Source organism: Aulonocara stuartgranti, assembly GCF_965226115.1.
Source record: "Aulonocara stuartgranti genome assembly, chromosome: 8".
In the NCBI taxonomy this organism is placed as follows: domain Eukaryota; kingdom Metazoa; phylum Chordata; class Actinopteri; order Cichliformes; family Cichlidae; genus Aulonocara; species Aulonocara stuartgranti.
Window position 1 is genome coordinate 12,677,620 of NC_138959.1, and position 22,102 is coordinate 12,699,721.

Genomic DNA, 22,102 nt, shown 5'->3' on the forward strand with positions numbered 1-22,102 from the left:
TTCAGGTTTACATCAGAAATGTTTATAGTGCCCATTGTATTTATTTCACTAAATATAATTGCTCTTCAGATTGACAAAAATTCCTAAATATACAAAACCTCAAAGATGAATAATTTAATAACATGGACAGAAAACAGTTACAGTTACATAGTATCATTAACTCATTTCCCCTTATGTTTCATTGTTCTTTAAAGAAAAAAAGGAAACAAAATAAAAATTAATAGAAAGTGGACAAATCCTGCAAAGTGTCAGCTGAAGTGCCCCAAATTTTTTGAATTTGCTGAGAAAGACTAATGCAAGATTGCAGTCGGTGTATCGGTAAACCATGCCGGTCAATTAAAACAAATAAAATAAAATTTGGGATGAAAAGAGGCCATCAGTTAAGATCACACCTAACAACAAGTGTTTGATAATAATTGATAGTAAACCACATGAAAGTATTGATCCATCCCGTCTTGTATCAATACATCAGGCTGGTGCTGTGATAGTGTGGAGGGCGCCTTCATACCATCTGCACATCACAGTCTAATAATAATCCCAAACAGGAATTTTAGACTAAAAATTCCAGAAGCCGTCTGTTAGTGTTTGTGGAGTCTTTACATCTTTAAAGTAAGCATCACTGAAATAAAACTAGAGTTTAAAAACCTGTGGATACTCAATCAGGCACTGAGTCTTGGTCAAAGAAGTGAGGGAGCTTCTTGGGTTTTCCCTGTGACCACCCACACTCCTTTCTAAGGCAGCGTATTCCTTACGAGGACCATTTGTCCACATGTCTCTGGCCTGGCACATGCTTACAAAGTCACAGCTGATGTGACGTAGAGACCTCGAATATGATTCTAATGTCCTTCATGCTTCTGCTGAATTCTCTTCTGAAGAAGATTCCAAGCTTTCAGCACCTTTTAAATGAGAAGAGGAGTAAAAATTAATGCAAAATCTGTTTTTCTCATAAAGCAGTCACGTGGACTTCATCCTGAAAGGATAAGGTGTGTTTAACCTGCTTCCGAGTGACCTCTGGCTCCCACAGTGTGCTGAGTACCACATTAGCATGCTCTACTTGTTTGCTGTTGGACCACTGGCTCTGCAGCCTGCGAAGGGCATCTTCTGTGGTGACCCCATCACGCTCTGTTATCCTCAACACCGCCTGAGAAAAGATGGGAATTAAGAGAAGGGGGGAGACGTGTTAGGTGGAGTTTTCAAATTATACTTTGGCACCCCCCAGTGGATATATTAAAGAAAACAGTATATCAGTTTTGTTTTTTAAAAAACAGGCCTTACACAATAAAAATATTTACCTTCAATTAAAAATTTGGCTTTAGGATTTGTAGGAGTTATAGAAACAAAACACAGATGTGACGAACTGCAAAGAAAACTTTGCAGAGGACAATTTCATTACCTCCTCCTCTGGGATGATGGTGACCCAGACCTCGTGGACCAAGTTTTGCCATTTGGCCTCCAGAAGAACTGCTGCATCCACCACACACACCTGCTTATCTGCAAAGAATCACATTAACTTTAGAAACTACAACAAAACAGGAAGGAGAAATATGCTTCCCCACTTTAAATGTTCACTACACTCAGCTATTTCAGCCATTTACCGAGTTTCAAAAATAAGTTTTTACTCGCTCACAAGTTCACTTGTTTAAGAATTTACAAAGCTTAAATATTTGAACAAGTACACAATCTTTCCACTAATCCTTACAGTGCAGATGTAACTTGTCAGGATTTACTGATTACTAAAAAGTCCAATTGTCACTCAGTTGAATTAATCACAACCCCTGTTAAAAATTAACAGACGAAAAAACAGCATCATATTTGCAAGGCCAATTAAATGATTATTGACATTCTGTAGGTATCTGATGAACTACCAAAAAAAGTAAAATGCCCCCTAAATGCATTTATATTTAAGAAATGAACGCACGGCAACAATGTTTAGTTGTCAGTTATTACATTTAATTTCATACTATACCTTCGTCTCTGGCTTGGTTGATTCTCTTTTGCACTAGAAGTGCAATTTCAGGCCACACAATGTCTGTTAGGGCTTTTAATCGCACCTGTTGGGGGGAAAAAAAACAAAAAACAAAAACATCTCTGGTAAGTTTCTGAGAGAAACCTGACACGTTACCTGCAATTCTGCAAAGTGCTAAAATATTATCCAATAAATAAATATTATCCATACTACCTGATTTCCAAAGACTTTTCTTCCTAAAGCACGCCTGTTGATGGTTTTATCTTCACTTAGAATATCTAAAAGTGGAAAAGACACTCATTATTGCACAGTTTTACACAACATACAGTTTAACACTGACAGGAAAACATCTTGTTGAATGTCAGTATACTAAATTCTTGTGTTGTGCAGAGTCCATATTGACATGACAGCACTCTGGTCATTCTCCTCTGAATGCAAAACAAGTTAACATGACAAAATAAGTAACTTGCTGCCAGTTGTGTGACTCACTACATACCAGTGTTAACAAAAAACTGAACAGGATTCAAAACGCTCAACAATCAAAAAGTGATCGTGACAGAGAGCTCATCAGTGGTCAACGCAAGCCAAAAATAAATAAATAAATGAATAAAAATCAGGAGTCAGCTTTCATCAAAATCAAATCAGTGACATCATGACCTTTGCTGACTACAGTGTGTGCATTATAGCAGTCAGTATGAAAGCAAAAACACAAAGTCTTATTGTCTTTTTTTTTTTCCCCCAATCAAGAACAGATCAACTGTGTGAAGTATCACAAACATTACAGACTGACCCTTCCACTACGATACCCTCAAGTGAAGGTGTCCCTACCTGAACCAAATTCTTTGAGCACTCTGTGGTAGGCCGCTGCATCAGGTTGGTACACCTCATGGCCTAGTTTGTCGCAGTCAATCCAAACTGCACCAAAGGCCTCCAGCTGCTTAGCGATAGCGCTCTTTCCACTGCCGCTGCCCCCTGTCAGACCAATCACATATGGAAGAGGAGGAAGGTGGGAGTTGTCCTGGGATAGAGGAGACAGGAAATGAAGGGTTTAGAATGTGCAAATAAAATTAGAAAAATCAGCTCCTAAAACAAGTTATACTCACCACTGAAAAAAAAAATCTATAATACCAGAGATGAATAAGACAAACCAAATGCACTCATTTGTGAGCTTGATGATACAATTTCCTGAACATAATATGTTTCACGGATGATCTGATATCCTCGTGTTGGTGTTGTTCCCAGACCATCATGAAAATGTTGTTCCAGGTTCAACGTTGCAAGTGACCAATCACATTGTTGTGACGTTATTCCTTTGCCATTCGTGCATTTACGAAATTCCAATGTTGCAAGGACAATATCAATTCTGCTTACTGTTTATTAAAGGGTTACGGTTAGGGTCAGGGTCCGTTGATGGGCGGACAGAGGCGGTTTCACGCAGTTTAAGTACAGTTTTTTGTTTTACGCCGGTTTTTCCCGAAGTCGCAAAAGTATGACGTCACAACATTCTGATTGGTCACTTGCAATGTTGATCCTGGAACAACATTTAGTATGATGATCTGGGAACAACACCAACACGAGGATATCAGATCAACCAATGTTTCACTGCTCATTTCTAACTGTCAATAAATGTGTGAACATGTCACCTTCAGTATAAAACATTAATGATACCCACAAAATACTTTGTGTAATATCCACAGATTTTCCCCCCACCCATATCACGCAATTCCTGCTACAACAGTTAAAAGGTCGACCCCGTCACACCCTTCACCAGCCAGTTGGGTTTATTTCTGCTTCTTTGAGTGATTAAAAAGACACTTCAGAGCACATTCTCACAACTTTTACTAGTCGTGACTGAAAAATGAACCTCTTTTAAAAGGAACTTCATGTAATAGGAATGAGCTCAACCAACACTGGTGGGCGTTGTCCAGCTATAACGCCTTTGGTTCACCAAATCAATAAAAGATTACGAGATGTTCTTTTATAGGCTTGCACTTCTGTGCACTGCAAAAAAACAAACAAAAACAAAACCTGAATCAAAGGTAGCATGCCTGTGATGCACCTTTGATAGAAGCAGGGCCCCATTAATGCCCTAGTTTGGAAAAAAATAAAATAAATATGGTGATAAGAGACAGTTTTATTATAACTGCAGCTAACTGGTCCTTCAATTATACTGAAGTTTTTTCAGTGTGTTTGGACTCGCTGTTTTTGCACCTAAATTCTAAAAATACACACTCCTAACAAACCTACCTTGGGTGGTGTAAGCAGCGTCCCCAGGAGACGAGCACGCAGACTGGAGGAGCTGATCTTCTCCTCCTCTATCTCTGTGTGGTGGGCATCCTTGAGCAACTGGATCTCATGAAGGACAAGAGCTGGAAGACCCTGATTTAGAAAGTGGAAAGAACAAAATATGAAATATCACATCCTGCAGTAGAAATGAGACAAAATCAGAAAATGGAAGCAAGTAAAAATCCCGTAGCCCTTAATATGTACTGTCCTACTTTGAGGTGAATTTACAAGAGTTGAGTAGTAAGCCTGTTAAGTGAGTTACATGACAAAGCCTCTATAATACAGTATAATACTCTATTGACGGCACTCATTGGACTGACCCATACTCTGAATAATGAAAGTTCAAAGAACTCAGTGAAGATCTATAAAGGAGATTTGTGGATGCAAGCTTGGAAAGTCTCTTGTTGCCCTTTCATCACATCAAAACTGGTCTTGGAATAGATAAAGCAGGCTCACATTAACCCTCTGAAATGTCATTGCCAAAGCCCAGACTTTAACCCTATTGTAAATTATTTTTTGACTACGCTTAGAAGCAGAGCCTGTGTCAGGAAACCAACCGATTTAAATGAACTGTATCGAATCTGCCAAGAGAACCGGTCAAATATTCAGCCTGAAGCTTGCTGATTGCTACCAAAAACATCTGGCTGAGATAGAACTTTTGACCAGAACTATTAAATTATATCATATCATATTATTAAATATGTCTGAATAATTTAGCAGTATCAAAAGGGCCTTTGTGGGCATTTTTTTTTTTTAAATAGAAGGAATGGAGAGCTATCTGCTATTCTGAAAGTAGAAGAAAAAAAACAAATGCTACACACGCACACACACCTGTTTACAAAAAGAATATTCACGTTTCAACACAAAACAGTATTTACTGTCATTTTCCTGACTTACATTCTCAGTGCGTTTCTTGTTCACAGCTTCCCCACCCTTTCTAGTCTCCTCGCTGACCACAATGCACTCCAGCAGGGGGTCAACTACAGACACTCCAAAGGGGTCATCAAGAGGCACAACCTCCACCTGCAGTGAGGGCTTGACGTCTTGGAGGAACTCCTGCAGTCTCTGGACCCGAACAGAGTAAGGCTCGATCAGCTCCTTTAGCACTTTTTCTGAAACCAGGAGGAAAACAATGTCAGGTGGATTTTAACATATGACTGAAATATGAGATGTCAGTCTCAGAAACACAACTACTCACTTTTAAGCATTGCATGGTCACACAAGCCAATCAGGAACCTTCTATTGGCCAGCAGGCAAGAGATACTAAGTAGAGTCTTGTGGGCCCCATGGAGTCGATCAAATGTCCCTCCTACCACCACGTCATTGTAAGTCTGCAGCGGCTCTGCCTTTTCTTGCTGTGCTTCTGGCACATCCTCCTCCTGCAATTTCATTAGCTCTGAGTGAAGCAGCACTGAAGGCAGCCCAGGTCTACAGGCATAGCAGTGGCCGGTGTAACTCTGCAAGCACTGAGTGACCTGATGGGTCTGACCGGGGTCCTGGGGAGCAAAGTCTGTTAGCACCACCTCTGGTGAGTTAGATAGAGCCTGTGGTGTGGGAAAGGGGCCGTTTGGGGTCGTGGCTCCGCTGCATGCGACTGACTGAGTGCGAACATTAGTCAGCAAAACGCAAACATCCAAGTGCCCGCACACATCAGCTGCATTACTGTACAGGCGGGTAATGAGATTAGACAGGTCCACTGCTGGTGGAATGAAAACTGGCCGAGGCTGGCTCCCACTTCCCAGATTCAACCCAGGATGGAGGTGGACATAGAGCGTACGCTCGACTCGCTGAGCAGCTGAGCTGAGCACCGGAGCAATGCGTAACGGAAGGGTGTGGAGAGGAGACGTCAGGACAAGGATGCCTGTGCTGAACATGGACATGTTACCTGCGGATGTCACAGAGATTCACAGTGCTAGGGAAGTCACTGGATTGGGGTTGGCTAAACACTGAAAGGGATGGAAAGAGAAAGACAGTTAAAAAAAAAAAATCTGTCTGAGACTGTAAAGTAAAAATGCCATGTTATAATTAAATTACAGCAAAAATAATAATAATAAAAAAATAAAAAAAATTCAAGCTATAGTACACTTACACCAATATATGATTAATCCTTGTTTCCTCATCAGTTGATACACTTATGGTATCAATTTAAAAATCCTACTTTGTGAAGAAAGTTGGGTGTCTAAGTCGTCCACTCACCAAGCAAGGTGACAACAAAAGCCTTTTAAGGCTGTGAGGTAACCATAATCGTCACTCTCTTCCAAATTGATGTTTTAAACATTGGTACTAGTGTAAGAGACAGGGCGCATTTAAAATCATAAAATAACTTATGGTTTTGTTCTCCGAAAAGTTGGGCATAACACTGACCACGACCTACATCAAAACATGAAATAAATAGAATACCTCAATTAAAATAAATATGCAAAGTCCAAATAGCTCAGTTAGGGAGTTAGCTTATACAAAAGCAGCAGCACAGTTAACCTTTTATCCATTGAAAGCTTAACTGGACAGCACAGTTTCTGTCATATTTCAGGCTGCTTATGGAACAAAAATGACTGGGTTTGCATCAGAAGTTGGCAAGGGTAGTTTCTGCCTATGCAGCTACCCTTAGAAAAACTTGGAAACCATTCTAATAGAAATCAAACCACGTTTTTATTGATATATACTGAGAAGCCAAAACTCGTCATTAAGGGTTCAGAGGAGGTTGTCAAATGCCATCTTTATTGGGGAAAGATTTCAATTGAAAACAGGAGAAAAAAGTAAAAATAAAGTTTAAAAAAACCCTCAAAGAATGCAAGTTTAAATGTAACAACAGATTCAATAAACCGATCCACAAGGCCTGTAACACTGTGGGTGTGGAGCTTGATTCTTTGACAGAGGTCTCAGAAAGGAAGCTACTGTCCAAGTTATGATCAGTACTGGACAATCCTTCACACCCTCTCCATCTAATGCTGTCACCACAGAAGCATGTTTTGCAAAAGACACCACAGAACATATCTACCTGTGACCATCAAACTTTACAACTCCCCCTTATGACACCTGGATAGTTTTTACTTGTACCATCTTGTTTAAAGTGTACATTTTGCTTTTAATATTTCATAAATTTTATGAAAGTCAGCATTTACAACAAAACAATATAATCCTCTGATAATTAAGTAAAAATGTACCAGGCAAGGCTTCCTTTATATGGCCTTGTGTCAGATGTTAGAGAAAGACTGGTGCTGAGGGTGGTCCTCTTAGCAGTCCTTTACATATTTAGACAATGTTGACACTATTTGTGTCCCATTTGTTGTTGCTGTAAGCATGTTGGATGGCTTGGAATTACTGATACATGCTATGGCTAAAAATTGGGGAGCAGTCAGACAGCGTTTCAACTGCAGATAACATTATCAACACCCGTGCTATGTCCTCGGTTGTGTTTACCTGATGCAATGAGTTGCAATAATGGAATGATTTACAAGCTTTGACAAGAGTTACTTAAAAACCCTCACTTCAGTTGAGGCTGCTTCTCAGCAGTTACTCTGTAACAGTTTAAAACAGAGACATTGTGTCTGTGCAACAAATCCCATTTGGGTCAACAGCCAAAGCTGCTGGTGATCATTGCACGCACAAGCGACATGACTAGACAGACAATGAACCAACTCCAGAAAGTGACCGATCACACAAGGCACTAATACACAGTTTCTAACACTCGTTTCTGGTTATAATCCTTCCACACAGGTACATTACACTTCCTACGCCGACTGCTGACTTTAAGATCTTCATCAGTTGGATCTGAAATCTTGTCTGCTTTTTTCCTGTGGCCTCAAACCTTCCTATTGCCTCAGTGATTGGGGTTTGCAGTTGGGGGGAACCTTTGAGTTGAATACGCATATGTGGTGTAGCAAGCTTCTTTAAGAGCTCAGTGAGAAAGACTGATGATTGATAATTCCATTCTTGAATTCAGGGTGCTGAGTTGTGAAAAAGGTGTAGCCATTCAGGATGGTAATGTCAAGTTGTACCACACTTGCAGGTGTAGGTGCCAACCATCTGGTCCATGGTATCTATACTTCCTTTGGCTTGTTGTTGAATGTGATCAATTATATGTTTCCCCCTCCCCTTTCTGGTATTTTAATCCAACACTTTGTTACAATACATTGTGCTGAGGAGTACAACAGTCGCCCTTTTCTTTCTGACATAGCCAACTATGGTAAGGCTGCCATTGAATCCAACCTCTGTGTTGTAAACTTCCCAGGATGAGGAAGGATGGAAAGATGTCTGCCTTGTCCCATTGTAGTTCCCACAATTGTGTCTCCAGTAGACACTGTGCAAGAGGCACACTGGAGAAAAAGTCATCTGTAGTGAAGTTGTGTCTTGTGTTTATGAGTCTACTCCACAACCAGTGGACAATGTTTTCCCTCAGCTTTTTCTGAACTTCTTTCACAAAGTAAATTATTCCAAATATTATATTGCAGATGTCGGCATAACAAATGCAAAAGATTTTCAGGCCATACTTGACGGGCGTGTTTGGCATCTACTATGGAAATTTTGTCTCCCCCACAAGTTGACCATCTAGGGTGGCACAATCACTGGTGATGAACACTGTCTGAATGATGAATGAATACCATCTGTTAATTCTTGCTGTGAAAAATAATCTCCCTAAGTGGTGATACTCTAGCGGCCCACGAAAATATATATTCCTGACATTAACAGTTGATAAGAATCAAAAGATTCCATTGGAAATCAATGCAGATCATTTTTAATCACTTATGGAAGTTTGGTGTAGTAATACAACAATGACAATTTTGTAAAAATGTTTAAAAGGCCATTTAAAAATGTAAATGGCATGACATTAAAAACATGTTTTTGAGGAATAGCTGGAACATGGAATGCAAACAACTTGTCATTAATTAGATATTGCAAGAAAACATCCTGACCGGGTCATTTGTGACCCACTAATGCATCTAAGGCTTAAAGTTGTTCTATGTTAAGCCAATGTGACTGCAGCGAGCTGGCCACAGCAACTGTCTGAGCTTGTTTTCTATCTGTATATAGTTGGACTTGTGATTAACTTCTGTTAATCACAAATCCAATCTGTGTTCGAAGCTAGCTAGCTAGATGCAACACTAAAGCAGCACTGGCTGCAAAAAGTGGCAGAAAAGCAGGATAAATATAAAATACCTACGCTTTCACCATATTAGTAATGGCAACCATACTCCGCACGATCCTAAGATATCGCAATAGCAACTATGTTTTTCCAGACGTTTGGTACGGCCTGTACATGCAGCCAGAGCCAAAAACAAAAAAAAACAAAAAAAAAAAAACGTTCCCAACTGACAGTCTGGCTGACTGTCTTAACAGCAGCTTACCTGTAGGTAGCAGATCTAAAGCGCTGTGAAGAGCGTCAGAGTCGAGCCGTACTGATGTGGAGCTGCACGCATATTTACTGGAGAGCTCGTTTATCTGTCACTTTTAAACGAAAAGCTGCCTATTCCCGTTCAGCCCTGTGCAAACTGCTAAGAACCCACTAGTGGAAGTCACTCGCACGTGAACGGGGTTTTGTAATCACGTGATAGTTCCTGGCCACTTGATTGGATGCAGAGCTACAGAGCCGTTGAAAAGAAGCCGCGGTCAAGTGACCAAGGTAACGATTTTTTTTTCAGCCGTGAACTCTAAAAAATGAAAGGTATTTCACTGCTTTAGGTATTTATTTATTTTAAATTTATTATAAAACATTTTTTATTTTAATTTTAAATTGTAATATTTATTTATTTAAATAATTAGTAAAACTTTTTTTTAAATAAAAAATGCTTTTTTAAATGTTTTAATATTTTCAATTGATTTCCTCGTTTTAGTTTTTTTATTGGTTGGTTTTGTTTTTGTTCTGTTTTTGTTATCTCAAGTGTCACTTTTGATCTTTTTAAATTATTATTATAAAACCCTAAAATCAGGGTCAATATATAAGAATCTTAAAGTAAGTATAATAATACAAAGGCAACAGTTTGTGAAGGTGTCCTGTCTCACATGCTCAAATACAAAGGGAGGATTTGAATGCCAAATGTGACCAAAGTGAAAAAGACTTTATTTTATCTTAGTCTTGTAACTAGATTATATTATTGTTTGGGTTTCATTTGTCCCCCAGAAATTTAACTGTTCAACAGTCCTGGGTCTTCTTTGTCATATTTTTAGTTTCATGATATTCCAGATGTTTCTACTGGTCAAAGGTTTGGACTGCAGACAGGCCAGCAGCATGCCCTCTTCTAGTAAATACTACCAACTTTAATGTAATATTTATATGAAATGCTAAACAAAGAACATAAAAGTAAGATAAAGCACAACAGATACAGAAACAAGAATACAAATAATTAGACTGAAATTTGCCTGTTAATGAAGTGTGCCAATGCACCCATGTTCCACCTCTTATAGACCAATTTGTCATTCTTTAGTTTAACTTATGGCAAAACCAGTATTTTAAATTATTTTCATTGCTTAGTTTCCTTTGGTCACCTTAAAGAAAAAAATGAGGCAGATGTTGTCAATAAATTTAATATTATAATGAAAAATTAAACATTCAACTTATTCAATTATAAACTGCAGAACTAACTTTGATGTAAATTGTTTCTGTATTTGAAGTACTATTAAAGGAATTATACAAATGTTTGACTGAAGTGGCGGGTTTAATTATCTACAATTTATCAAATGTAAACGAAGCACTTTTTACAAGCTCAAGATGTCTTAAAAAAAATTAACAAACAAGAGAATCTATTACAAAGAATGAGACAAACACTCTTGGGGGAGATCTTTCTTCATTTTTCAAATTATATTTTGAGGCCAACAATTTACTTTCACAAAAATAATTAATAAAAAGAAAAAAAGAAAATGAAATGTCTCTATAAGGTAGAAAGAGTTCCATGCCCTCAAGTTTGGTGGGCAGAGGCTTTGCATAAGTAGCAAAAAAGAAATACCAACACAAATGAAAAATAACAGGTTCAAGTAAAAAGTTTAGTCATAACAAAGTTACACCATAGTCTGGTGTACTCTTGGACATTAAGACGGTTGTTGAGTTTAATTTTTGGTCAGAGGAATCAAACTGAGCCTATGGGACCAGTTCCTCTAATGACTTCTCCACAAATAAAAAGTGCTCAGTAAGACTCAAAAAACTACTTAGAAATATAAGTTGGCACTGAAATGTGCAATAAATGGAAAATTTGAAATTCTTGATGGTAAACCTGCAGGATCGGGCATGACATCTTCAGTGGATGCTTATAAACATTGAGAGTTTAACACATCAAGCCCGTTGACATGTATTAATTGACTTTTTTATCACTGGTGGTATCACTTGCTGCTGTGTCATAATGGCACTTCTCCACACATCGTCTTGGAAACCATCCTCTTACACGGTCTCCAGCTTAATGCCAAACAAAAAAAAAATAGAAAGTTACACATTTGTTACAGTGACTTTACACGACACTTTGTTACAGTGGTTTTGAAAATTCAACAGGACAATAATTCCTTACCTCTCAGTTGCTCCTCACTTAAAACTTTATCTCCATACATCCACCATCTAAAGGAAAAAATTACAGTTTAAAAAAAAATGACTCATCAAATACCTATAAAGCTTATTAGCCTGTGGGGCCAGGTTCACCCCTTAAAGGCTGCACTAAGGTATGTGGTGTACCATGAATCAGCAGCTGGAGGTGAGGCATTTACAGGTCAAACACTGGTGTTGTTTGACTTCTGTGTTAATCCCAGTTTTTCCATAATGCACTCGGAAAACCAAGGTGGCAAGTAGAATGAATTTAGCAACTGGCTATCTGGCTGACTGCTAGGATCTGCTTGGGACGAGTGACCGTAAATGATGTGGCCTACTTATGACCAAGCTGTGGAATCTGTCACTCAGACCCAAGTGGACCCCTAGACTCATGAAGTGGAAACTATGACATGCTAATTAGACTGCTGGTTGACCACACTCAAAATCAAACACCAAACAGGAAACAGTAGTTCTGTGCAGACAAACTTACTTGGTACCACGAGTAGCCAGAATGGTATCCCCCTTGCAGAGAGGGATCCTGGGTTCCTCGGTGCAGGGGGTTCTAAAAAAAGTTTGTAAACCCTTGCTGAGAGGGCAGCAAGCTCCATTATAATCCTCTACTGCCCGGTACTGGACCTGCTGGTCAAGGCAAATATGATACATGGTTATTCTACTGCTCTGAACATCAGTTAAAAGTTACTTATGTATGTGTAGAAAGTCTTTAATCTTAGTGCTTTGACAAATCTCACAGTACTGATTATAAGATCTACACTATAAGAAAGGTATCTGTTAATTTCATTCTCTATGGTGTATTGGATTGTTACAAGCTAAGATGTAGCTCATCAATTTCCTGACATGATATGATTATAAATATGATCCTCAGTGTTTATTTAGTATCAGTCCCTAGTACTTCAGCATGAAAATACACTCTTCTTGACCTGTATGTTTTGCTTGTTTCACACACTGCATAAGCCAAATTCATGCAATGCATAAATAAACCCCTGACAACACTTAACAGTTATGTGCATTGAAAACTACAGTCTTATCACAAGTATTTATTCTTTAACTTGGTTACTTACACTTCTCACTCGTTTATCAGCTTTCTGTTTCAGTTGCTCAATCTGTGTAAGGAGAAATAACAGGTACAAATTTTATTTATAAACTGAACTTTTATAAGAAATGTCTAATTAGTCATCACTGAATCTATGGAGTTAAACAAAAACATGTTTTTTTCTAATTTTAAGACAGAACAGTAACAAACAAAACACAATCAGTAATGTCTACATTACTCAACTCAACCTACAGTTAAGGTGTGCTGGTGACACTTGGGATGGACTGGCCATACAATGCCATCGCCTCTGGGTGTCCCCGACCACGTGAAGACTTGTTTAAAATTCAGCCAGCGGCTGCCGAGGTCGTACGGGAAGATAAACTCTTCCCCTGTTTGGTAGTGCTGTATTCTGTCTTTGGCCTATTAAAAGAAAGACAAGCAAACCAAGAAAACACATTTTCTAGTACTGTCAGAGGGTACTATAACATGTGTGTCTCAGTCATTTTTAAATATGAAGTACTGCAATGATATGATATGGTACTGAGTGAATATAAAAATCACATCCCAGATTACCGTTTGTGAATCAGGAGAAAAAGACACTGATATCTCAAAATGTTATCAGGAATCAAAGTCACGGGAAATCAAGCAGAGACATTCTGACCTTTTCCTCTATCCACGACTCGATTGAAGTCTTATTTCGAAGGATGACTTTCATCTGAAAAGGACACACACTCATTATCAGAGTCAGCAATCTCTCGGCCTATATTTCCTTAAATAAACTGCTTTGTTATTGGAGTATTGAATGGAGCTGGATATATACTACACATGTCCAAGCTTTAAACTTATAAAATTGGTTTCACTCTTTCTTGCTTAAGAAAATTCAGTTACCATTTATTTATTACAGCTATGCAGTTTATCTTTTTTATGCTATGCACTGTCTTTCTTTGTCCCTTTATGTTATGTTAACCATTTTTGTTACATTACTTGCAAATAAATAGGTAGGAGTATGGATCCATGCATTTGCAGAATTCTAACACAGTTTTATTTCTGATATGCCTACATACGCCACAATATGCTCTTTGGTCAGATCTTCACCAGATGTTTTCCACACTGCTCTTGTCTTGAAGTGAAAACATGGCTTGCAAGATGTAATGTGGCTTTGTAGGATAATGAGTAAAATAATCAGACAAATGTATGTCTTTCTCTTTTTTTTTTTTTTAACCAAAAGCTTGTTAAGTTTGCAAAACTTAGGAAAAACTCACCTGTATAACGAAAAGCATACCAACGGCAATAGTGGTGCCAAGTGCCAAACCTAAGGCAAAGAGTGTAGCAGCGAAGGCAGGCACACTGAAGGGCATGAGGGGCTGAAATTGACGCACAGCACTCATGTCAATCCTTACAGTACTCCAGCCGAATGATATCTGCAGTGAAGAAAGAGGAAACAGCTTTATTAGCCTGGTGGGGGTTCGGCCTAGAACTGTGATAACAGGACATCAAAAGCATGGTGGGGCCAGCGCAGGTGACAGCTCACCCTCTCATACAGCTGTGTGTACATAGTCATAATGAAGATAACGGCAGCGTGTGAGCAACCCAGTGGAGCCAGGAGCAGGAAGCTGGTGAAGTAGGCGTGATTCAAGTGGCCACAGCAGTTGTTGATCCAGGGGCAGTGGTGGTCCATTTTCATCACGCACCTGAAGGAATGGAGATGAGGAGGAGTAACAGGACATAAGAGTAATAATCTGCGGTCAAAGCTCATTTTTCAATCATCATACAACTGCAAAAACAGACATTTCACATCAATAGACAATCACTAATGATGTGCTCTAAGGTATGGAGCACTCTAATGGAGTGATACTTGCATGAGAGGAAATAACATGCACTTAAGGGATGTTTTCTTCTGAAATAGTAGTTTGGTGTGCTGCCAATAGCTCAGTAATTTTGCAGCTGTAATTTGGTCACAAGTCAGTGTTTTTCCATCGCAAAGAATTTTTTTGCCACTCCCCAAAACCTTTTTAGTCAGCAACCAAAGGAGAAGCTCTCCTCTCATTCACTGCCACACTATTTTGTACAGGTGAACCGTTTTGACTGTGTTTAATAAATAAATTTAATAATAAATGTAAATACCTGTTACACTTTCGACAGTGGTGGGACCTGGGAGCCTTGTAGCCTTGACACCCTCTGCAGAACTGTAGGTACTGGGTATCCTGCTGATTTTCCTGTTTCAGCATAGACACATGTGTCAGATAATATATGGATTTATAACATTTAAATAAGTTCATGCTTGCTAATGTTTGTGTGCTAAAAAATTATATGAACTTATCCTTACTGGTTTCCAGCCAAGAGGAATGTATCCAGGTCCAACAAACATAGCATTGAAGTAGTTGTAAAGTATGAGGACAGTCCAGTTGATGAGCATGATGAAGTTAATGCTCCCCCCTGTAGTGTCTAGAGGCCAGTACCAGATAATGGAGTCTAGAATTGCCATTGTGGAGCATATAGCAATGACAGACAAGGCTATGATTGGACCCCAGTGGCACAATCTCCGAACCTCATGGAGGTTCTTAAAGGTCACAAAGGTTGACAGGAAGTTCATTTTTTCAGAGCTAGTTTAATTCTAGTATTTTGGCTGCTGGACTCCAGAAATTTCAAATGTCGATGTATTAGTGTTTTGCTCTGCTATCTCCCAAAGTCACGGGTAGAGGTGATACACATATTTTTTCTCGTCCTCTGAGTATCCAGGAACAGGCCCAGTCTTGAACTACTGACGCGTTCTGTGTCCCACGATTTCTTGTCCTGGCAGAGAGCAGCATCCTCTCTTGTCAATCCCTGAAGCACACGGTCTTTGTGATGGACTCAAGTTTCCCATCTGAAAGAGAGGGGGAAAGCAGTTTTAAATCATAAGCAGTGAAATGAATTAGTGACAGAGCCAGGAGTCACATCAAGCTAATGTTTTTTCAGTAGTTACATGTGTCACCTGTCCCAATATTTCTGTTATGGTAACAAACAACAGCTGATAACTAGGGACCTTTTTATTTGGGATCTATACATACTCAGTTAGATGACCTTTCTGAAATAATTAAAGAATTTTCAGAAGCTTATTAAGTCTGTTTAATTGGGATTGTTTTGCAAAAGTATTGTGAAAAAGTATTTGACTGATTTCTTAGTTGGTTTTTTTTTTGCATCTTTATCACACGTGCATTTTCATTGTCTAATATTATATTTTGTTTTAAAAATAAAAAAAATGCCATCTTTAAAACAAACTGTCTAGAAATAGTTGCCTACCTTGTTAAATCATGAATTTTTTTTTCTTTTAACTGAGTTCATTTTCACCAACCTGATTACTGCCAGACCTGTTGAATCAAGAAATCATTTCAATAGAGACTATCTGACAAAAATTAACGTAGTCTAAAAGATGTCAAAAATATCAACATATCATGGCACAATAAAAAGAAACAAGTGAGAAACAAAGTCATAGCCATCTATCAGTCTGGAAAGGGTTACAGAGCTCATCTAAGGCTTTGGGACTCCAGTGAACCATTATCCACAAATGGAGAAAACTTAAGAGCAGTGGTGAACCTCCTAGTCTCCGGCCTACCAAAACACTCCAACATCAGTGTTCATTATTCAACAATAAGACAGGGATCAGGGAAAAAATCCATGGGAGCGTTCCTAGTCGAAACTGCTCAAAAAGAACACAAAGCCTCATCTCATATTTGACAAAAACCATCTTGAAGATCCAAAAGACTTATGGGAAAATTTTTCTGGGGACTGAGAAGACATAAGTCTAATTTTTTGGAAGGTTTTGTCCTGTTACAGGTGGCATAAAACTAGCACAGCATTTCATAAAAAGAACATTATAGAAACAGCTAAACATGGTAGTGGTCCTGCTGCTTCAGGACCAGAATGACTTACTGATGGAACCATGAATTTTAATATCTGAAAGAAATTCCTAGTAGAATGTCCAACCTTCAGTTTGAGTCCTGAAGCTCAAGCCCACCTAGGTTATGCAGCAGGACAATGACATGAGAAACACCTGCAAGTCTACCGCTGAATGGTTAAAAATAAACCAAAATAACATTTTTGGAGTTGCCAAGTCAAATTCTGGACTTTAATCCGATTGAGATGCTTTGGCATGATCTTAAACATGCTCAACAAACCTTCAATTTGGCTGAATCAAAACAATTATGCAAAAAAAGAGTGGACGGAAATTGCTCCACATCAACGTGAAAGACGGATTGACAGCTATAACAAATGCTTGACTACAGTTCTTGCTGTCAAGGTTGACACAACCACTTATTAGTTTTAGAGGGCAATTACCTTTTCATACAGGGCTACGTAGGTTTGGATACCCCCTCCCCCCATTAATAAATGAAATTATCCTTTAAAAACTGCATTTTGCATTTACTCGTGTTATCTTTGTCTAATGTTAAAATTTGTTTGATTATCTGAAACATGTAAATGTGACAAATGTGCAAAATACTTTTTCACAACACAATTTATGTCATACTGCTAATGAAAAAGATGTTATTCGTGCTTTAAAAAAACAGAAACAACTCCTCGGTAGTTGCAATAAAAATACTGAACAATCATGACTAACATTTTTAGCTAATGACTTAAAAGCACGTACAGAAACGGCAATAAAACATACCACACTAATGTAGACAGTGCTGGATTTGTATTAATATTAAATTACCAAACTAAAAGCAGAACCACAGCATTTGCTTCATTGACTAATTAGCTTGTGTTACCAAGCTAGCTAATTCTCGCCAGAAAAAAAAAAGATTAATAATTACGATTTATATGCAAGTCTTCTATCCATCACTGCACAGTAATGGACAGAAAACTATGCGTTAGACAACTCCGCTTTAAAAAAAATCAACAGACAGGTGATAAGTTTATGCCTTTAGCTCTAAAATTGTGTTTCCGTTAGCACCGTGGGTTCAGCAGTTATCGTTAGATAGCTAGCCTAGTCACCAACATAAACACTAATAACGTAGCACGCTGAACACTTACCACGAGGGGCAAACAGAAAACAAAGATAACCTAAATGACAAATGCTTTGTTTTTAATAAATAGAAACAAAAGGCTGTCACTTTAAATCACCAACCTGGTCACTTCCTTATTTTTTTCATAAAATTTTCCTGTGTACAGTGAGGAATCTTCCTCATGGTGTCTCAGAAACTAATACCCTCCACCACTTGTAGATACCTTTTAATCCAAGTAGCAGTCTATCACCGAAATGGCACAGAACTACAAGAGTTATTCATGTATTCAAATTCGGGCTGAAATTATTAGCATTTTCTGTCCATCTTTCGAACCTTTTTCAGTGTCGAAAACGTGAAAACAAAGTCAAGTTCCTTACCGAGCACATTATACTGTGACTCAAGGAAGAAGCTCCATTCGAGGCTTGTTGTTATTCTGAGCTAACTGTCAACCAGAAAGCTAGTTACCTGTTGTAAACTCGACTACCAGAATGTCTTCAGACTTTGAAGCATACGAGCAGGACTTTGGAACAATTACCGCAGAAATAACTAATAAAATTGGCCGAATTCCCAAACTAAGTGGAGGTAAGAGTTTCATTTATAAGCTGTTAAAGCTCATCTGGCTTGCTAGCTCCAGTCTCAGCTGACAAGGCAGCTAACGGTAGCGATAATGTGATTTCATCCAAATATTGGTCAAACTAGTGGTGAAACACAGCTATATAAAAATAGTTTTTGTTATATAAAAAGAATGTGACATGTATTTGTGGCCGTCTTCTTATCTTGGTATGTCTTTGATAGGTTTAGCCGGTGTGAAAATAGTGTTAAAGAACATCCTAACTCTGTTTATGGTGTTCAGAAGAGGATAGAAGCTTCAAATCACTTTAATGAGTAGGTTAATATTAATTGAAACTATTCAACTGAAGTAATATTTTAGTGTTATCATAGTGATTTAGTGTATGACATTTTTGCCAATACTTACCATAAAGAAAAACCTATGGATGTTTTTGTGGACAATCATCGTTGGAAAAGTTAAGTTTTGGAATGGCACTGATATCACTGCAACTTTCAATGACACTTTTGGGGAGTGTTGTTTTTAGTTTTACTGTGGATTTCAGTTTTAGCCAGTTTAAAGATAATTCAGCCTTTTGATACCAGCAAGTTTGAAAGCATACGTTTCTTAATATGTTAGCAAGGGCCTAGTAACTAATATGATGGACTAATAACTTTATCCTGGTATTGACTTAAATATTTAAAAGCGTGTCTTTGGTTGACTATTTATTTAGCTCTTTACATTCCATTCACTTTTATTTATATAGCGTTAAATCACAACAGCAGTCACTGAAGGTACTTGGATTAGAGCAATGTAACCTTCAGTGGACGGCTTTTCCAGCAAAAGGTTAGCAGTTTCAGAAATTTTCTCATTGATCTTCAGAACACAGTCCTGGATGCAGCTGTAGATGGTGTACTCTGGTTCATCCGTGCATGCTGTCCAGCACAAAGGACAGTGTATCAGCGGTGAGGTCCACAGTAGAAGTTACAGAGGGGTTTGAGGTGGGATTACATCAAGCATCAGGCCTGAGTTCCTTCTTGTTTGCAGTGATAATGGACAGGTTGATAGATGAGGTCAGGGAGGAGTCTCTGTGGACTTTCATGTTCGCAGATGACATTTTGATCTGCAGTTATAGTAGGGAGCAGGTTTAAGAGGTCCTGGAGGTAAGTTGAGGTATGGACTAGAAAGAATAGGAGTGAAAGTCAATAGACAAGACAGAATACATGTGTATGAATAAGAGGGAGACAGATGTAACAGTTAAGATGGATGAGTTTAAATAAAAGTAATGCACAGTGCACAAGAAAAGTTAAGAAAGGAGTACAGGAGAGGTGGAATAGTGTCAGAGTTTATTTGTGACAGACGGACAACAGCAAGAGTAAAAGGAAAGGTTTTTCGAGACGGTATTGAGACCTGCTATGATGTATGATTTGGAGACAGATCATTAATAAAACCACACAAGACAGAAAGTTGTTAAGATGTTTTTGGGAAGTGGCCAGAATGGATTAGATTAGAACTGAGTACATCAGAGTTTCAGCTCGGATTGAGCAGTTTGCCTACAAAGGTGGAGAGAAAAGGCTGAGATGGTTTGGAACTGTGGAGAGCAGGGATAGTGAATGTATTGGACAAAAGGAGGAAAAGAGGAAGAAGACCACAGAAAAGATTCATGCATGTAGTGAAGGAGCACATGATAGGATGAGGTGGAAGCAGATGGTCTGCTGTGACAACCCTTAAAGCGAGCAGCTGTAAGAAGAAGACATTGCTGGTTTCATCAGTTTGTTAAAGTGATAGCATTCTGTCATTCTATCAGACTTAATTCAGACATAACCAAAGCCACATGTAACACTTTTTGAATGATATATTTAGAATAGATTGTTATTAAATTGTAGCTCTTCAAGTGTGACTTTGTTGATTTTCTAAAATGAAAACACAGGTATCAGCTGGTAGCTTCTGGTCTAGTCTTCTTAGAGTTGTTTTGCCTCTTCATTTGTATGACCCGCAACTCCTTCACTTTTGAAACACTCATTGATAGATTCTGATGCTGTAGGAGTACAAATCTGACTCTGTCTTCATAAACTTTATCACAAAATTTTATTTAAAGATTTTATTCTGTGATATAATTAGAACTGAAAGCTCAACATACATGTGGTCCATGTGTGCTTCCAGCAATTAATGCCATGTTCACACCACTGATAAGAAGCTACAAACTGACGCCTGACACTTGTTGATGCTTTATGTGCATCAAATCAAAGTTGAGCTGACGTCCATTTTTTTTCTTCAACCTATCATATGCTTGATGCAATTAAACACTTGAGCGACACTTCCGTAGCAAACCAGTGACAGTGTCGCTTGTGATGTCTGTCTGTCTTTGTAACTTTGTCTGGTTGTGAGAATTTAACATTAAGGCATGCAAATTGTGTCTTCTAAGCTCTCTTTGATGTTTAAGGAGGATTATTATTCTGTTGAAATGTGGAAAGAGCATTATGTTCTAATTTTGTTTTGTACAATAGGAAGCCTCTTTAACATGTCTGACCACAATTTTGATAAAGGTGTAGCTTTGAAACTTTCTTGAGATAACTTTGGGCAGCTGGAGAACACCTTATCACTGTATAGGATATTCTCCTATATAGTCATGTCTTATTGAGCTGGGGAACTTAAGATGCTGGAGAGACATCTGCATAGTGGTAATCTTTTTATAGTTGGTTAGTTTTTTGTAAATTTTACTTGTTCAGACCTATTAAGACTGCTGTTTGTGGAACGACTTTGGGTATTTCTCCCCTCTTCTGCTCTGCATGTATCAGTTTTGGAGGAGAAGCAGAAGAGACATACACATGCTTGCATACACAGTGAAACAGACAGCACTTTTGAACTGAGCTAAAATAAAAAGTGTGCACAAATATTGATAGTATCAATAGCAATTCTGGTATTGATACTCAGAGCGATACTTTTTAAAAAAAAAATCCCCTTAAGTTCAGTATGTAGCCCTCTGAATTGTATTAAATTAATTAAATTTAATAATTTTTTTGGAAATGGAAAAAATATACCTCAAACATACACTATGAAAAATGTCAAACAACAGAAGTTGACATGACCTTTAGAGACGGGCACATTTACATTCTAGGTCTCAAAAAAACTCAGTTTGAAAAAAACATGAAAAGGTGTATTTTGTTTTGTTAACCAGTTATTAATGAAAGTAAAAATCAGAGTGTGTTAATAGTCACTATTTGCAAATTGATGATGAGCCATCTTTTAAGTCGTGAGTGACTGCTCTCCCCAGCATAAGCTGCCTATGTAGGTTTAAAGTACCAGTACTGGCAATTTTGGCCCTGTATTTACTTGGTATCAGATCAATACTAAAATCTGCAATATCGCACCGCACTACTTGACTACATTTTCAGATAGCAATGTGTTGTTAATGTTAGATAGACCTCTTTTCTCATCACCAGTTCTCATACTTGGTTCTGTAGGTTTCAGACATATGAAATCCTGACTGTCTGAGCCTGTTTTTGATACTGTAATTTATATTCTGCAGGATCTAGGCTTTGACTTTTTTCTTTGAAAGGAGTCTTTAAAATGTATTTATGTTTACATTTCTGTACTGTGAAGCCCTGCACTAAAAGAGGGTTTAGAGGTGGGTTAAAACCTACAGATGTTGTTAACCACCTGGCTCTGGGTCTTCCCATCTTGTTTTTCCTACATGTAGATTTACCAGATTGCTGCATTAGTGTTTTGGTGGCAGGCAGGCAGCTGAAAGACGGGCAGC

At 38.3% G+C, this 22,102-nt stretch overlaps 3 protein-coding genes across 12 annotated transcripts in view; 1 reads left to right on the forward strand and 2 right to left on the reverse strand.

Annotated features, from left to right (window-relative positions):
- Positions 1 to 99: 99 nt before the first annotated feature.
- Positions 100 to 9,815, reverse strand: coasy (CoA synthase). Its single transcript, XM_082543398.1, has 10 exons — positions 9,598 to 9,815; positions 5,451 to 6,198; positions 5,150 to 5,364; positions 4,214 to 4,345; positions 2,795 to 2,984; positions 2,180 to 2,244; positions 1,967 to 2,051; positions 1,394 to 1,491; positions 995 to 1,141; positions 100 to 896 (listed from the first exon to the last, which is right to left on the reverse strand). The coding sequence occupies exons 2-10, from the start codon at positions 6,130 to 6,132 to the stop codon at positions 837 to 839; spliced, it is 1,674 nt and encodes a 557-aa protein (XP_082399524.1). The 5' UTR covers positions 6,133 to 6,198; positions 9,598 to 9,815; the 3' UTR covers positions 100 to 836.
- Positions 9,816 to 11,017: 1,202 nt separating this feature from the next.
- zdhhc6 (zDHHC palmitoyltransferase 6) lies at positions 11,018 to 18,240 on the reverse strand. 7 transcript variants are annotated; one of them, XM_082545258.1, is made up of 11 exons: positions 18,173 to 18,240; positions 15,137 to 15,676; positions 14,935 to 15,026; positions 14,342 to 14,501; positions 14,073 to 14,231; positions 13,472 to 13,525; positions 13,063 to 13,230; positions 12,839 to 12,880; positions 12,250 to 12,398; positions 11,746 to 11,792; positions 11,018 to 11,636 (listed from the first exon to the last, which is right to left on the reverse strand). In XM_082545258.1, the coding sequence occupies exons 2-11, from the start codon at positions 15,401 to 15,403 to the stop codon at positions 11,536 to 11,538; spliced, it is 1,239 nt and encodes a 412-aa protein (XP_082401384.1). In that variant the 5' UTR covers positions 15,404 to 15,676; positions 18,173 to 18,240; the 3' UTR covers positions 11,018 to 11,535. The 7 variants fall into 7 exon arrangements, with proteins under 7 accessions (XP_082401384.1, XP_082401383.1, XP_082401385.1 ...); XM_082545257.1 differs by lacking the exon at positions 18,173 to 18,240 and adding an exon at positions 18,019 to 18,157; XM_082545259.1 differs by lacking the exon at positions 18,173 to 18,240 and adding an exon at positions 17,918 to 18,012 and having other exon boundaries at positions 12,250 to 12,395.
- vti1a (vesicle transport through interaction with t-SNAREs 1A) overlaps positions 18,185 to 22,102 on the forward strand; it is a 115,720-nt gene continuing 111,802 nt past the window's right edge. For all 4 annotated transcript variants that reach the window (XM_082545263.1, XM_082545261.1, XM_082545264.1 and 1 more), the window contains exon 1: positions 18,185 to 18,377. In XM_082545263.1, the coding sequence (XP_082401389.1) occupies positions 18,284 to 18,377 (94 nt within the window). In that variant the 5' untranslated portion in view covers positions 18,185 to 18,283. The remainder of the gene's footprint in view (positions 18,378 to 22,102) is intronic.

Bases quoted from the DNA above. Each gene is read 5' to 3' on its own strand.
- zdhhc6 (XM_082545258.1), bottom strand. From the start codon at position 15,403: ATGAACTTCCTGTCAACCTTTGTGACCTTTAAGAACCTCCATGAGGTT. The intron at 12,881-13,062 runs GTAGGTTGAGTT...CTCCTTACACAG, and splicing joins GTCACCAGCACACCTTAACT to ATTGAGCAACTGAAACAGAA. The intron at 12,399-12,838 runs GTAAGTAACCAA...TGCCTTGACCAG, and splicing joins CTGATAAACGAGTGAGAAGT to CAGGTCCAGTACCGGGCAGT.
- coasy (XM_082543398.1), bottom strand. From the start codon at position 6,132: ATGTCCATGTTCAGCACAGGCATCCTTGTCCTGACGTCTCCTCTCCAC. The intron at 2,985-4,213 runs GTAGGTTTGTTA...CCTCTATCCCAG, and splicing joins CGCTGCTTACACCACCCAAG to GACAACTCCCACCTTCCTCC. The intron at 1,492-1,966 runs GTATAGTATGAA...GATTCTTTGCAG, and splicing joins CAACCAAGCCAGAGACGAAG to ATAAGCAGGTGTGTGTGGTG.